General features: G+C 40.2%; 1 protein-coding gene across 4 annotated transcripts; it reads left to right on the top strand.

The window, feature by feature from the left end:
• Positions 1 to 1,529: 1,529 nt before the first annotated feature.
• Traf4 (TNF receptor associated factor 4) lies at positions 1,530 to 17,348 on the top strand. 4 transcript variants are annotated; one of them, XM_011639660.3, is made up of 7 exons: positions 1,530 to 2,347; positions 8,918 to 9,091; positions 13,971 to 14,075; positions 14,169 to 14,330; positions 14,571 to 14,888; positions 15,394 to 15,654; positions 16,218 to 17,348. In XM_011639660.3, the coding sequence occupies exons 2-7, from the start codon at positions 8,918 to 8,920 to the stop codon at positions 16,569 to 16,571; spliced, it is 1,374 nt and encodes a 457-aa protein (XP_011637962.1). In that variant the 5' UTR covers positions 1,530 to 2,347; the 3' UTR covers positions 16,572 to 17,348. The 4 variants fall into 4 exon arrangements, with proteins under 4 accessions (XP_011637962.1, XP_011637963.1, XP_011637964.1 ...); XM_011639661.3 differs by having other exon boundaries at positions 1,531 to 2,347; positions 8,939 to 9,091; XM_011639662.3 differs by lacking the exon at positions 8,918 to 9,091 and having other exon boundaries at positions 1,531 to 2,347.

The raw sequence follows: 17,348 nt of genomic DNA, 5'->3' as shown, positions 1-17,348 counted from the left end.
AGAGAGAGAGAGAGAGAGAGAGAGAGAGAGAGAAGGAAAAAGGAGAGAGAGAAAGGGAGAAAGAAAGAAAGAGTGCTTTTCCTTCATGAACGACATATGTATGCGCGTACCAAGAAAGAGAGAAAAGAAAGAAGCGAAAGAGTAAAGGAGAGAGAGAAGAGAGAGAGAGAGAGAGAGAGAGAGAGAGAGAGAGCCGTATGCGTGCGAGCTATTCCTGTACGCGGCGAATCGCAAGCGGCATAATAACGCCATGTTGTTGCTTAGCACGGTGAACTCTAGCGACGTGAGTGAATAGAACCAGTAGAAACGGAATGTACGTATGTGATCAGGGATGGTCAGAGTCCTATCCTGCTTTTCGAAGATATGCCTTTTCTTTTTTCAAAGGTTCCTCAAATGCTCCTCTTGAGCAGGAGTCTCGAGATACGTCCTAATCGTATTTTTTTTTTTTTTTTTTAAAGGAAGATTGATTTGAGATATTCAAGCAGAAGACCATATAAAATATATTTATTGAGACTATCGAAATGTCATAGATGACACGATAGAAGCGAGTCAACTCTAAATGTTATCATTACGACATCCGCTACGTCATCATACGTGTTCATTGCTATGCGTCGTAGCGCGTTTCTTAGAATACTTGGGACGATGTTAAGTTAACGACAAATCTGTTGATCCACAAAACCGATTTTTTTTCCAATCAAAATGTTGAGGACAATGATAGCTTCTGATAATGAAAGGGCTTTTCTCTTATAACAAATTTAATCCAGATTAACTTTTCGAATTTTGAATAGAGAACCTGTTACGAAATTGTTCAGTTATTTTGTATTGTGTTTTTCAAGAAAAAAATTAATAATTTCAATAGCAATCCATTCTAAACAATTCCGTAATAAATCTTCTATCAATTCAGATTATTGTTACGTTTTTTAATTTTAAATATCTTATTTAAGGTGGCTCTCTTTAATTTTCGGACGGAGATTGCAATATTCCAATAATTCATAAATTTTAATGACTTTTTTTTAGAAATAAATGAAAATTAGACATAGCATCATAATTTTGCCGTTTTGGAGAGACAATCTTTTGCGACAGATTTTATTTCCAAAATATACTAATAAAATAAAAATATGCTCATGAACGAATCAAATAGTGCAATCAATATTTCCATTTCTTCCCTCTTTCTTTTTTTTTATAAAACAAATTTCCCGCAGAAGATTAGTCCGAAAATGATAAGTCATCACATTACGACAATAATTCGCGAAAAGGAGCGAGTTCTCTCGAAGAGAAAGAATCCACAATCTGCGCTTTTCGGAAAGTTCCCTCGCAGCTGTTACGCGCATTTCTTCGTAATTCTGTTTCTAGGCACTTGGCGAGTTCTCACTCCCTCCCCTTGCTCCGGTGGTGTCGTCGTTGCCCCCCCCCTCCCCGCCCCCTCCAGCGGAGGGAGGCTTTTGTATCGCCCTCTCTTGTCTCCGGCACTTCCTGTGTTCCGCCAACACGTTCACCTGTCTACCGCCACCTGCCTCCAACTAGGCGTACACACGCGGGGACCGGGGCCCGCGTGTGCCCCGCCGCCGAGCGTGATATCCCGAGGGACCTTAGTTTCACCTAGCGCGCGGTGGGGCCTCGGTCTCGTCGCTCGTGGAGGACGCGTTCCGCATCGGTAATGCGACCGCACGCGATTGTGCAGTCGACTTCACGCTGTCGCAGGACGCACGGACACTGCGCGAACGAGGTTTCCCCTTCCGAGGAGCGAGAACTTCCCGGACGACGGGTCCAAGTTCGACGGGACCAACCCCCGCGCGACGAACCCATCGTCTCCCTCGACACCCGAAAACGGATCTCGCGGAAACGGATTCTCTCCACGGGTCTATTTGTTTCGTAAGAAACGCAAAACTCTCCCGCCGGCGCTTCCCGCAGGTTGCCGCTGATCACGCAGTGTTCGATCGTTGTCGATCCCGCCCCTCTGTGTCCACCGTCCGTGTGGAGGGGTTTTATCGCGATTATACAATATTCGTAACGCGCGCCGGTTCCGCCAAGCTCGGAAAAAGTTTGAGACTACGAAATAGGTCGATTGTAGGTCTAGGGGGAAGGGAAATGAGTTTAAGGTAAACTTGCTTTTAACCACGCGCGATTGGAAGAAGACTTCGTATGAGTTTGAGACTTCGGATTGAATGATCGAGAAGTCTGTGATTACGCCTGCCTGACGATTTGCGGTATTACCACTGCGTATTAACGCTGAGTAACCGTTAAAGGGCATCGGGCTCCGTCCACCTCCGACTGACGTCTGCTTTTGATTCCTCGATGCGAACGAGCGAGTAAATCGACCAATAATGTCACCGGGATATCTGAAACGGTAAGTTCGCGGAGAATGTGATTATCCGACACGGCTTTACGTGTTAAGGACGACGAGTACGAAATTATTCTATCAATGAGTATGGGAAAAAAAATTGTTTACTATTTCTTCGGTATTCGACACCGTCGTACTCATCGATTCAATTTCCAATAACGGAATTAATGATCATCTCTACCAATGAATGACTATTAATTCCGATGTAAATTAACTTAATTTTTAGACTAATTTTAATCTCAGAATTTATTTTTAGCTTTTTTTAGTTTTAAGAATTAGAAAAAAATACAGAGTAAATTAAATCAAAATTATAATTAACAAATGTTGATAGAAATAGACATGAGTCATTCTTAAGAATGTATTACATCTATTTTTTTATAATTTTTATATTTACAATAAAAAAACTTAGAAATTTTTCTAAACCACATTTAACACAAAAAAGCTTAGCGGCGGTTTAGAACATGGATCAAAAATTTAATTTTATTTATACGATCACTCGTATTTCGTTTGTAATAAAAATTTAGTTAAATTTAGTTAAATTAAAAATTTAATATTTATTTACAGAACAATTAATCTCTGTATCGCAATGCAACTTTATATAAATAATTTAGAATACTTAAAGTACTTATATAAAAAATTGATACTTTTCTCAATTACATTTCCATTAAAGCACATCTTTCTATTTATTTAATTAAATAATTTCTGATTCAGGTTCTAAACCGCCGCAAAATGTTTGATGTTACTTTTAAATGTGATCTAGAATAATCTATAATTTTTTCTTTTTAATTATTGTATAAATAAAAATAGGTGATAATATATCCTCAAGATCTTGCCTGGTTCATCTAACGCCATCTTCGCTACCGCTAACTGGGAGTTCAATACATACAGCGTACATACAACGTCACGAGGAGAGCCGCGACATTGGTATTTTCGCGCGAAGCGCGACTTAACTTTCCCTTATTGGTCGCGCGCAGTATCGGCGTATGTACCTACGTACATACGCGATGCAGAAATAATTTCTTACAACGCGCTCGCCACTCGGCATTATAAGAGGAAATTGTTCGTAGCGCGTTAGAAGCGTGGAGGAGGGGAGATGGGGGAGGGAGGGGCGAGCTCACTCGCGACAATTAACCGCGCGGTCCGCGCACGCGCGCGTGAAGAACGACTCGTGTCGCCTCGCCCGGTCTCACGTCTTCGCGGGCGCGAACTTCGTGAATCGATCGGCGCCGTTTTAACACGCCCGACTGTACCGCGTGCATACGCGTCACGCGTGCGCGCACGTAGACGCGCGTGTGCACGTAGGAGCGGAAAAGCCGAGCGTCGCGTCCGATCGCGATCGAATTGGGGCGTCCGTGATGCGTCGATGCAGCTGCCGCTGTCCGATGCTGCTCTGGAAGCTGTCGACAGCTGCGAGTGCCGATTGCTCTCCGCGGTCTGTCCCAAATTCCCCACGCTCTAGAGTGACTTGATTAGGGATCAAGTTCAAAATGAAGTCCGGATCCGAAGAAAAATGTGATAAGAAAATAGGATAAGTTGAAATGTTTTGTCTCGCGCAGAGATAATTTATCTTTGACTCACTGATACTGTTTTTATCTCAAATTCCTGATGATTAAGTAAAAGTTCCTTTCAACAAAGGCTGAGATTTTATTTTGAGAAGATTAAACTATTTTTTTTACAAATACGATCTCTCTCTCTCTCTCTCTCTCTCTCTCTCTCTCTCTTTCTCTCTTTCTCTCTTTTTCTCCGATATGATTTTATCTGTAACAAACACATACGCGCACATAAAATTCTTAATCTCTTAATGTTTATTTTTTTTATAACTACAATAACAAGAACTATAGCTAGAAGAATTTTCTGAAAATGACATCGCGATCGAAACGGAAAGAAACGTTCAATTCAAGGTCTGAGATAAATGAGATAATATGAATAATATGAGATCCGTGTTACTCTGAAGAATCCACCAACTTATCTAGTATACGAAACGCTGCGAAACTTTCCTTTCACCTGGCTGTTTTGCGACACGAGTCTTCCATTGCGCTTCCAAGCTAGCTGTCGATTACACAAGCGTAAATAATCGCAAGTGACCGTCCGGATATAGATATAAGATAGAAATATCATTTATTCTGTTCGATCTTTTATTACTCGAAAGAAGACAAGATTTTATTTCTAATCTGTCGCAAATCACATATTTTTATTGAAAAGAATTAAACGACAGAATCAAGCAAAACCGTTTCCGTTTAAACGCCTCGATTACATATTATTATTTAACATTGTAAAGTGACTGCAAAAATCATACCTGTTTTGAATAATATATGTGTATCGTAATAAAAATAGGATTGTGACTTAAAAAGCAAGCGTCAGACAATTTATATACGTGAGACATAAAAAAAATATGCGAGTACGCGAGATATAAAAAAATAAAGAATTATAATTATTATTTAATGAATGTGATATCGTTCTTCTCCTCTTATGTCAGGATATGTCGCGTAACATCCATTACAAATATGCCACGAGAGAGCAGATGTGTGGGCACGGTAGGAAGTTTAGTTTTACACAAGAGGCAGCTGATGCGGACACAGATGCAGGCAGATCTCTTCGTCACGGAAAGCAGCAAGGATGCTTTTTTTCTCCATCATCTCGCGATGGTGGTAGAGTTGCTTTCAAAACGGAGATAAGATGCGGGTCTTCCTACAGTAACAAAGTAAATCATCACAGTCACGAATTAAATTTATTTAATGAAACAACTGGCTTTTGCTTTATTACGATCGAGAGATAAACGCTTATTAAAAATAATATATTACTCGGCACGTCACGTAAAAGATATGAAATATAATTAAAATTTGAAAATAATTCTTTTATAAAAACTATGAATAACTAATGAATACAATTACCGACCTTGTCAGAAAATCTGTTACAGCCTCATCGTTTTTATCATTTAAATATTCAAACAAAATTATTTTACATCTAGAGGAATATGATTCTTTGATTAAAATACAATCGGCACACATTGGCGAAAGCAAAAGCGATAACCAGAAGATTTATTACAAAACAATTCGAAACGGATTAGAATCGTTCCCTAGATCTCTCGTATCTCTTAGAAAAAAAAAAACAAAATAATTCCGATTGAAATCTGACTTTCGAATAATTTCACAATACATTTCTTGGAGGCGCATTATAAATTCTGAACGAATTCAAAGTCAAAAAGTGAAATCAATTAAAGGATATATCTTAATCGCCGAGACGTGCTTCTAGAGCATCCTCCGATTTCCCGTTGCTATGCCAGTGTCCAGCTGCGCTCGCGAATACACTGTAGCAAAGGGATATAAGAATCTGTAAAGGAATCAGTATATCGGGGCAGGAATTAGGCAGCGGGCAGCCCGATGCGAGGCGCAAAAGGCGCAGGAGGCGCCGGAGGAAGGCTGCTGGCTCGATGAGCGAGAAAGAGAGAGAGAAAGGGAGATAGAAGGAGGTTCGCAGCTGCTGTGACAGCTGCACACTTCCCAACATTATTCCCCGGACGGCGCGCGTTCCGTTCCTATCCTCCGCATGTGCTCGATCCCTCCCATCCCGCCTCTTGCCAGGTGCTCCTCGTATCCCTCCGACGTGCTTCGAAAAAGCGCACCTTTGTTGCCCTCGGAGGTGGGGGGGGGGGGGGAGTGCTCCGTCTGGGCGCAAAACGCGTACAAAGATTCAACCAAAATCCCCTACCTGAAAGGAGAAAACTCTCCGATCGGATAGCGATCGTGCAGATTGCTCGCGCACACTCGCGTTTTCCACCTGCGGGCCACGTGATCGAGGGACAAATGCAGATGCGGCGCGAAGTACTTACTTAAAGCGCACGATCGTCGATTGAGCAATATGTCATCAGACGACCGATTAAAAGCGTTACTCTCTTTCGTCATTTTAATCATTCCGATCTCTCTTTTTCGCGAGGAATTTCAAATATTGTGCTATGTTACACAATGTGTTCGCAGTGTGTGTCTTTTCTTTCTCTGTTAAGGAAATTTTTAAATTTAGACATGTATAACTCAATGGAATTGAAAAGTTAAATCTTAAGTGTATGAAATAATATTGTTTTTGTTTTCATATTTTAAATTGAAACTTACTAACTCGGGTAGTTTAGCTCGACATATGTGCGAGTAAGGGGTTGAAGGGTTATTGATGCCTCTTGACATTTAAAAGCCTAAACAGTTATTTGTTCTATCAAGTATATGACTCTCGAACTTGTCTGTATGTTGTAAAAACACATACAGGATGGTATTTCGCAAGGGTAATATTTCTTTTTATACTCATATAGACAATTGAGAACAAAACGAATTTAATGCTTTAATATAATGCTTTATTGTTTGTTCGATTAAAAATTTCATGTCATCTGGTTTATTGCTTTGTTTCATTTTTATACAATCTTCATGTTACTTGTTAAATGTAATTTTTATAATTAAAAAAAAAATCATTCCCAGATTTAACGTTTCCTAAAAAGTATAGTTTCACTCGTGATACTTAAACACATATTTCCAAGTGAAAAGTTTCTTAAATCTGTTAATTGTTCGATAAAAAAAATAGAAGAATTGAACAAACGAAGAATGTGATCAAGACGGTAAAGGGGTAACGGAAATATTAATCGTTACGCTCCAAAGCGAGTCGAGGATGGCGAACGCTTGGCGAGCAAGACGTGCACAATGCAGATATTTAGATTTGTTCATCGAACAGCAATCCACGCGAGTCCGTGAACGTGACAGTTGTTTTCGCGACTGTCGACGACGAATCGAGATTTCGGATGGCCAATTGCTAGGATCTAGAGCTTCTTCCCTTCGTCGATCGGTGGGGGGAAGGTCGAAGAAGGCCGCAGCTGAGTTAGATCCGGTCCGCGCACAGTTGAATGCACGGTGTTGCATACCGGGCTGCAATATAGGTCCGGCAATGTCGTTATCTCCCTCCCCTCCTCCTATCTCCTTTCTCTCCCCTTCCACCTCGGCTCACTGTCCACAAACTTGCAGTTGGCAACACGTCTCTCTCTCTCTCTCTCTCTCTCTCTCTCTCTCTCTCTCTCTCTCTCTCTCTCTCTCTCTCCCTCTCCCTCCCTCCTCCCTCCTCCCTCCTCCCTCTTCCCTCTTTCTTCCTTGCTTTTCGATTGCGTTATCGAATTCTTCCCAAAGGGCCGTACCGGAAATGGCCTTTTATCGAAACAGATATCGGGCTTCACCTTAAAGCCCTCCTTCGACGATCAGTTTCTTTGTCGAATCGTGCAACATCTTATGAAAATTTCACGACGATCGAGAGGAAAGAGAGGACGAAGAGATTTCAACAATTATCCGCTATAACGAAGTCACAAACGAAACGATGTCTTGATCATCGTGGGACGATCTAAGTAAACGTTTTTCGAGAGGCGGTCTCTACAGGATTGTACAGGATTGTACAGGATCGTACCTGTTCTCGCGTCGCGAGAAACCTGAGAGAAAGAGGGGACGAGAAGAAAGAGAGAGCGCATTCCTGTTTTACATGCACATGCTCCTTCATTCACGACCTGTCTCTCCCTCCCTTCCCCCGCAGGTGTTCTTCTCCCGGTTATCATGTTCCCCCAGTTATCTTCTCCCAAAACAAAGGTCTATTATCCTGCGGAGGTGGATCAGTTTAAAGACCGGTTTTTCACCAACGTCTGTTAACCTTAATCGTAATATAATTGGCCCTTTATCCCTTTCCACTTCTGCCGCTAAAGGTAGAGATCCTAATTCAACTAAATTAAATTAAAGTTTATTGACAAAGTCGCCCGTAAATCTTCCAATCAGATTCGAATTTGCGGCTTACGAAACGGACTTACAGGCATATTCATTTACGATTGCCTCCGTTATTCGTCGTCGATTCGTATTCGGGCTTCCATACTTCACTGGGAGAAATTTTAGGAAATTATGGGGAGATAATAAACCGCGGATATAGAACGAGAAACTGGGAAACTACATTCGCATGATCACACGACGCATCATCCTTCGGAGAGCTTCCAGTCTCCGGTCGCTCCAACGGCTCTTCTGGCTCGCGACCGATTCTTCCCCCTTCTCCGCTTTCTCCTCCTCCGCCGCCTCTTCCTCTTCCTCCTCCATCGGTATAACCACCACTACTACCTCGTCGTCCCATCGAACTGTGATGGGGTCCAGAGGAGCTACAGAACTAGTCACAGCCTGCGTGTCAGTCCCTCAGTGAACTCCGTCTTGTGCGTTCCTCGGAGCTCAAGAAGAATAACCGTCGCCTACTCGAATATCGGTTCGCGCCTTTGGAGTTTGCTACAGGGGGGTACTCGAGGCTTCATCTGGAGGTCGAGTCAGGTCGAGCGGGCGATACTTCCTGTCGAGTGTCACGAACGCGACACTCGCGAATTGGCGCGAGTCGCGGGACTTCTCTCGGGAAAACGATCGCGAGTAAGAAGCGCGAATTTACTTCCTGTGGGACCGTGGGAACGCGATTTACATGTAGGAAACACCGCGACGAAACTCTGCGACTCTCCCTTTCGCGAGCCGCGAAACTGAATGGCGAGCTCGAGTCATCTCGGTTGCACGAGTGACGTTAGTGACTTTAACTTTGAAGATGGTGCGCGGTCTGTCGCAGTGGACCAAGACCCTGAGCTTCCCGGCGAGGGTGTCACCACAGAGACCCGCCAAGGAGGCCAAGGTTTTCCACGTAAGCCCGAGTGCTAGCCCCACGTCGCCGCCCAGTCCGATCAACGACACCATGGACAAAGCGCCTATAATTACCGACGAGGTTTGACATATTTCTTTCTTACTTGTTTTTTTTTTTTTTCAATTTTTTTGCCTTTTTCTCATCTCCTTTTGACTTTTTCATTACTTGCCAAGTTCGTACGCTATTAACAGGGTGGCGATGCTTTTTCAATTCAAAACAGCTAGCATATTTTTTTTACACAACACCGCACACACGATCGTGTGATAAGCATACATATATCTAAACAACATATCATATACTCGTCTTCATTTCGTTGGATGGAATTTTGCTTTTTTTCGTTGCGATCGTTTTCGTCGAACATCAGCGAACATGTAAATTCCGTGCGAAGAAAAAGCCATCGTTAAATAATGTATTAGCGGAAACGTGGTGGTTTCCGATATCAACGGTCGCTTCCGGCGACGAAACACCGGGAATAGATTTACGTCGATCACGTCGGGATCGTTGACTACAGGACACGTATACACGAGAATTCCCTGTGGGTGGTGAACGGTTCTTCTTGACAGCCACCGCGTCGCGTTTGAATATTGTCGCCAGATGTGCCAGTCGCCAAGAGCCGAGACCCGGGCTTTTCTTCGCGCCCATATGATTCGTGGAACTTCGTGCGTGAGCGAGCGCCGTCTCACTGGAATAAAATGCCGAGCCGTAAGGCACGACCGGCGGGCCAGCGGAAGCGTGGGAACCGAGCGTAACAGATGGCCTCGATCGCTTCCGAAGTCGCATTCGACCTCTCCTCCCGTTGCGCCGGGTCTCCTTCTCGCCCGCACGATATCTCGCCTTGCCTCGATCCAATGAGCGGCAGTGACGCGAGGTATCCGGTTAAAAGAACCCGAGTACTTCACGATTAACTTACTCGCCGCAATTTCCGGATCTCTGAAAAGGCGTCTCGAGACGGGAATGCGTTAAATTGACCGCGATTGACCGACGTTGGCAAACGTTGGGCAAGCATTGGGCAAACAAAGTTGCCGAACGCAGATCTTCCAGACCTCACAGCTTGAATTTTATCTTCTAATTCTTATTCGTGTAAAAAAAAAAAAAAAAAGATTTATCTGAAAAACGTTGGAAAGGAATGAAGATATTTTCAGTTATTCTGTCAAGGACTAAGTCTATTAGATCGAATCTAATCGCAATTTTATACAGTCGAAAAAAAATCAAATTCATTTCAGATGTATGCGTATCTTTACAGATTTTCACCGGAAAGAATCCCATTCGGGATTCTAACACGTTCTTTCATTGTCATGTAAGAATTTCTAAGCGGAAGATACAATCGATGTGTAACGTAAATTAGCATTTCTATTCGAAAAGTGGGAGAAGTTGCGGGAGAATCTTCTCCCACGGGGAGAGTAACTTCCTAAGCCGAACGAAGGCCAGGTGCACCGGGTCCCTCCGGGATGGCTCCGTTCACCTACGTTTCGAGTCAACGTAGGAGCGCGTGCATTCGCGACCTTTTGTGGTTCCCCCATGTCATCCTTCGCTGCTCGGGAATGCTCGGGAGATAACACGGGTTACGTTTAGTGCAACAAACGGCAATTACGGTGTATTGTATTAAAAGCTCTTGTCTTCTCTCGTCCCCTCTTCCCACGTTGACGACGACGACGACGTCGACGGCGGTGTTTCCCGGTCGATCTACGCCGGAAGCGGCGCGCGTTCTCCTCCTCTTCCTCGCGCGCATTGTTCCTCGTCGCGCATTCCACAACGATAAGCTCCTCCGTTCCTGCCGTTCGAGTGAACGAGAACGTTACGCTTCGCGGCATGGGCGCAGCCCGCTGCGAGGGGAAGCCGCCATGGGGAACCTCATCCGTTTACGCGCATCCTACATCTCATATAGACCGCTAAAATAAACAATTGTTGGTTTTAGCGACGCGAATGGACGGTCTCCTCCGTCTCAATCTTCTCGATTTATCTACCTACCTACTTCTCTCTCTCTCTCTCTCTCTCTCTCTCTCTCTCTCTCTCTCTCTCTCTCTCTCTCTCTCTCTCTCTCTCTCCCTCTGAAAAATTTTATGTACAATTGTCAAAATATTCCGCGTGGAAAAACACGTGAATAAGAAAGAATAGGAATCACTCTTTCTTTCTTCACGAGTTCACCTAGTTTGTAGAAATTGTGACATAGAATCTGAAAATCTTTGCCTTCGCTACATTGAAGGATAGGAGAAATTGAACTTCCTTTAGAAAAAAAAGATCTACTAAAGAAGTCGAAAATGTATATGTAATATTTATGTATATAAATACATACATATATGTGACGAATGATATAAGATATGTAATGGATTAAGATTATGTAAGATATTACAAGAATTTAAAATGTCTATTTTGAGAGAGATATAAAGACATTTGGAATGTGCGCGTTGAGTTGTGTTTCTATTTATATTACATTAAACTCTGATCATATTGATCCTTAATAATATCGTGTTTATTTCGAGATCTAATAGGACTGAAAGCATCATAGATAAATCAGTTATTAATCAGTTATCTGCAAAGTAATGGTCGAGCAATGATGAAGCTACCATTCGGAAGATTGGAGTGAATTTGAAACATGAAAAAACTAAAAAGACAATTTTGTATCGTGATTGCCGTGCTTCGAACAGTTAAAAACGTTCGGTCTTTATTACCTCAGTTTTATTATTCGATTGATTCGGTCGTTTTTTTGGGAATGAGGAGGCGATGAGACCGAGGAGGCACGTCGTCGCGTATGTTAATTTTCGACCATTCGCCAAGGCCGTACGTTCAAAAAGAGCTGGTCATTCGAATGGAGTTCGCAACAGTGGTCGAATTCGTGGGAATACGTGGGAACTGATATCGTCAAGGCGAGCGTAAGGTTACATCTCATTTTTAGCCATTTACATCGAGCACGATACATTCAATAGAGCTCGTTAAAGAAGCCCCAACCCGAAACAGCCTGATGAAGATAAAAACTGTTAATTGGAGTAACGCGAGCAATTAATCAAATTTTCAATATTGTCTCTTCAATATTCAAAAAATGGAATAATACGAAATGACAAATAATTATGCAACCTGAAAGGATAATAATCGAGAATATCAATCAAGATTTGCTCGTTGATAAAACATTCTTGATTTAGATCGCACCTGCGTCGTCGAGGTCACGCGGACAAAGGAAAAAAAAATCCATAAATTACACCAATCGATCGTTCATGATGGCAATGACATTAAACGTTGAACATTGAACATTCGAAGCTGCGAGGTACGAAGAATAAGTGGAACATGCGAAGATCGATTGTCCGTTACTTTACCGTAACGTCATGCTTACCTGCCGCGGTGCCTGGTATTCTAATATTGAAGATTTAATATGTGAAAAGAGCCTTATTCGAAAAGAGAACACTGGATGTCTTACGTTAGATTTGGAGCGGAATTTTATTCGTTTGTTCGTTAATTAATAACTCTATCTCTTTCTCAATATCTTTCAATTTTAATTCTCGATCCTTTCGATATGACACTTTTACACTTTTACACGACGCGTTTGATTATGCTCCAACTTATCTCTTTCGACGTTTATTTTAAGCCTGTGTCGCTAATAAGTAATAATTCAAGTTCTCCACTTTCGTATCGTATATGTGTCTTCGTTTTCTTTTTCTCAAAGCGTTTCAAATTTCGAAGTGTTCGATATGAAAGCGATTTTAAAACGATCTCGAAAGCGAGAAGGTAGACCCGTCTCTTCCATTTCTTTTCTGTTTGTATGTTGTATCTCGCCGCTAACGGCTGGGCTGGTTGCGTTAGGTTCTTCGACCTTGCTGGTCATGCAGGTTTCAACTTGCAAGCACCTTCGAGCGTGTTGTTCGTTCTCGCACACGCACATTTATATGCCGGATGTCTATCTATGTAGGAATGGCATAAAGGTTGATCACATCTCACGACTCCCTTTCCTGAACTGGCACGTTTTTCAAGGAAATGATCTCGACGAAGAAGTCACATACGTAAAGAGAGAAATTTAAAATTGTTCCCAGCGATGCGCCTATATTAACACACTTTTTTCTCAATTATTATGTCAACCCCCTTTGCAAACTCGTCTTGTACTAAACTGACATGACGAGGATATATTCTTGAGGCAATCCTCTTTACTAAAATTCTTCCAAAATTCTCGAAACAACGAATCACTGCCTTAAACTACTACTATGTAATTGTATTAAAAATTTTTTCTTCACTATTTCCAATTCCGATTGGCACAAATTATTATTGCTATATATTGTTAAATTATTATTATATATATTAGTTCGATGATGTAAAAACAAAGTATTTTTGACATTGATGTTTCTATCAAAATAAATTTGGAAATAGACTCGTGTCACTAACCTCAAACAATGTGACAATAGGTTTAAAATATTCTTGGTTTGAACCATCCACGTGGTTCTCTGCATGAGGCAGCATCTCCCACAGCGAGGCTCTCCATTATCGCTTTTCTATTTCAAAAGGTAGTCCAGTGGCATTATTCTAAATAATTTGGATCTGTATTTTGACTATTACAGATTCAGGTAATTAAATTGCGGAACAAACGGTTCGAAATAAATAATTCTCGGTTCGAGCTGTTCGAGTCTGTGAATAATTAATTAATTAAAATGTTCATGATGGCAATATTTACGATTATTCGTAAAGTAAATATTTCTCCTTTATATCTCCAATAAGGGAAGGAGAAACTGTCTATGATTTAAGAAGGATTATAAAAATATTTTACTGTGCAAATATTTCGCGGAACAGTCAGAGTATCTTGAAGCGAGATAACGGAACTTCGCCAAAAGACTCTCGGAGAACTTCAGATTTTGATCGGTTAATAATCCAGACGTTTACATTTTACGGGTTACGGTGTATGCGCACCGACTGTTTTACATTTCGGCGAAACGGCGAAACGGACAAAGGCAAATAACATCTTCCTCGTCTTGATCTTTTTCAGAACTTCCCAGATACGGAGGCAAAGAAGGCAATAATGGGCTCCATCGTATACTGCATACATCACAAGGACGGTTGCAAATGGTCGGATGAGCTGAGGAAGTTGAAGGTAAAGTCACCATAAAGAGGATTCGGTATTGCGGGATGGGAAAATGAGATCGCGAACGGACCGACTAAATTTAGATTTTGCCTCTTATCACAGGCGCACTTGAACACGTGTAAACACGATGCAGTTCCTTGCGGCAATAAATGCGGGGCGATGATTCCTCGTGTACTCATGGAGGATCACTTGAAGTATACCTGTGCTCAGCGTAGGGCCCGTTGTGACTTTTGTGCCAAAGAATTCACCGGACACACTCTAGAGGTAAAATGAATTCCGAGAATTAATGAGACTTGAGCCTCAAGTTCTCGGAAGCACTTGGAAGTCAATCTTATCGAGACTACCAACTACCAACTACTTTCTATTCTTTTTTTATCTTTCTTTTTTTACTTCGAAATAAACGAATTCTTTCTAGGAATTCTTTCTTGGAAATTCGATTTTTATCGACTCCTTGAAGAATTATTCGATTCCGAAAATAATTGTAAGTAAATATAATTCTTGCAGAAACACACGGGGACATGCGGCTACGAGCCTCTTTATTGCGAAAACAAGTGTGGAATGAAGGTGCAGAGGCGACACCTCGGCCAACACAAGCTGGGAGAGTGCGCTAAAAGACTGGTCGCCTGTCGTTACTGTAACAAAGAATTCGTTTTTGATACGCTTGGCGCTCATCACGCGAAATGCGGTCGATTCCCGGTTGCATGTCCTCATCGTTGCGAAACCGCGGTACTACCTCGAGAAGATCTCGAGGTTCATCTGAAGGATCATTGCACCACGCATCTACTTTCCTGTACATTCAAGGACGCCGGTTGCCGCTTCAAGGTACTATTTTTTCGTGCATTATATCCGTTGAATAAAAGATAAATAAATTAAAGCGTAGCGAAAACAGGTTTATTTCTGCGAAATGGAATACCCCACATTTGAAATAAGAGATTGATTTATGAAGAAATCCGAAATTTCTTTTATATGTTTCAAGTATCATCATATCGAAATATGACAAAGTATTTGATGTTTTTTTTTTCTTTACTTTAATTTTTTGGATTTCAGTTTTTTATAATATTGGAAACTATGATTTTCCTTCGCGTGAATAGATAAATAGAACAAATAAAAAAGAAATACATTGCTTAATATTAATCAATTTGAAACTTCAAATATTAGATCATAATTTCGAGTAATTTTAAGAAATAATTTATAATTAATTTTCTTTATTAATAAAAGACTTTTGAAAAATTAAACGATAAAATCTTATCATATTTTTTTAAGTAAAGAGCATTCATTATTAATATTATCGTTCAAAAAGTATGACGCCACGATATTTTTGGAATAGGGAAATAGATTCTCGCTGGATAAACATTTGGAGGAGTCTGCAAAGATGCATCTAAGTCTTATGTGTAGTCTGGTGACGAAGCAGCAACACCAAATAACCAGCTTGAAATCGGCGATCAGCAAGCTATCGTTAAATTACACGGGCACGCTTATATGGAAGATCACGGATTATGCTGCTAAAATGTCAGAAGCGAAAGCGAAAGAAGGGATGGAGCTTATTAGTCCACCTTTTTATACTAGTCAATACGGATATAAATTACAGGTAGACATAAGAAACACTATATAAATCAATAATTTAGATTCAGTTGCAACTTTCAATCCGATTTTCTTTTTGATATTCATTATTCTCTTGATTATCTTAACAATGAATTGTTGGACATAAATAATAAGTCATGTGATACTTCACTTCAGAAACAGTCATAATAAATGTATAATATTATAATTATAATACATGAGCTTCTCACAGAATAAATTGTATTCATTGCATATTATAAAAGTAAATTAATATAATCAAAATTTAATATAAATACAATTGGCAAGTCAAGAATTTTAAATAGCATTGTATAACAAGAATTATTATTACAATTATTATATAAGATACATAATAAGGAAAAAAATTAATTTCTCAATTACGTATTCTCATTTACGTATTTTTTTGGTATTAGCCACTCCTTTTTTCAAATATATAAAAGAGAATCCATTTATTCTAAATTTGGCTATCTTTATTGTTGTGGTATTGATGAACATTTGTAAATAATTGCATCATCTGTATAACTAAAAAATTGTTGAATCTCAATTTGTTAAAAAAAGTTTTCGATTTTATAGGCTTCCATTTTCTTAAACGGAAACGGGACTGGAGAGGGCAGTCATATCTCTATATACATAAAGATACTGCCTGGCGAATATGACGCGCTTCTCCGATGGCCGTTTTCGCACAGTGTATCATTCACGATGTTCGATCAAACAGTCGTGGCAGAAAAGGCCTGTAATATTGTGGAAAGCTTCATACCAGATCCAACTTGGAAGAATTTTCAACGACCGAGTCGCGAACCGGATTCTCTTGGTTTTGGCTTCCCAAGATTTGTTTCTCACGAAATGGTGAAAAAGCGACATTTCGTTAAAGACGACACTATGTTTATTCGAGTTAAGGTTGATCCTAGTAAAATCGTAGCGGTCTAAGGAAACATGTTAATAAATCTGAAGAAACATTAAGTTTCTGAAAACGGACTTTATGTGATATTTCCAAGTACTTGCTTGAGCAGAACGTACTTATGTCGCTTTAAATAAGTCACGGTAGTTCAAATTTAAATTGATTGAAAAAACGAGAAACCTGCCTGTTTAATAATTCTCGAATCATAATACAAAATTTTCATTTATTTATGCACGAATATTGTCAATAATTGTTAATTTATTAACACTGCCAAATGTAATGAGTCAAAATGCGTTTTTTTTCCTAATCTTTTGTATTTCTTTTATTTTTTTGAGAGATTTTATTGTTCATGTAAATTTCTATTTTCTTATAGAATTGAAGCACACTGAAATTTAATATTAATCTATTTATCGCGCGATATTTTGCAAATAATTTTACTATTTATCTAATAATTTCTTATTCATTACACAAATCTAAATCTTCGAAAGCTCTAATAAACGAATGAAATGCCTCGATTTTTCTAAGTGGCCTTATAATTGCGCAGTTATTTTTAAGGAGAAAAAATCAAAGATTGTTAAGGGACTGTATGTACTATAAATTTAGTATAAATGTAAATATAAATGCGGAATGCCATACGATAATGGACAACGAATAAAGTAATCGAGACAATGATTCACTGATGTAAATACGCACCTATTATATATAGCGATAATGAGAAAATGTGATCGAGATATGCTAGTGAATATATGTAACATCTTGAGAACAAGCTAGCTAATAAAAGTGTTATACAATATTCACATATAAAA

This window comes from Pogonomyrmex barbatus, unplaced genomic scaffold (assembly GCF_055798465.1).
Source record: "Pogonomyrmex barbatus isolate J1 unplaced genomic scaffold, ASM5579846v1 scaffold8, whole genome shotgun sequence".
Classification (NCBI taxonomy): Eukaryota; Metazoa; Arthropoda; class Insecta; order Hymenoptera; family Formicidae; genus Pogonomyrmex; species Pogonomyrmex barbatus.
This window is presented reverse-complemented; position numbering and strand designations above follow the sequence as displayed.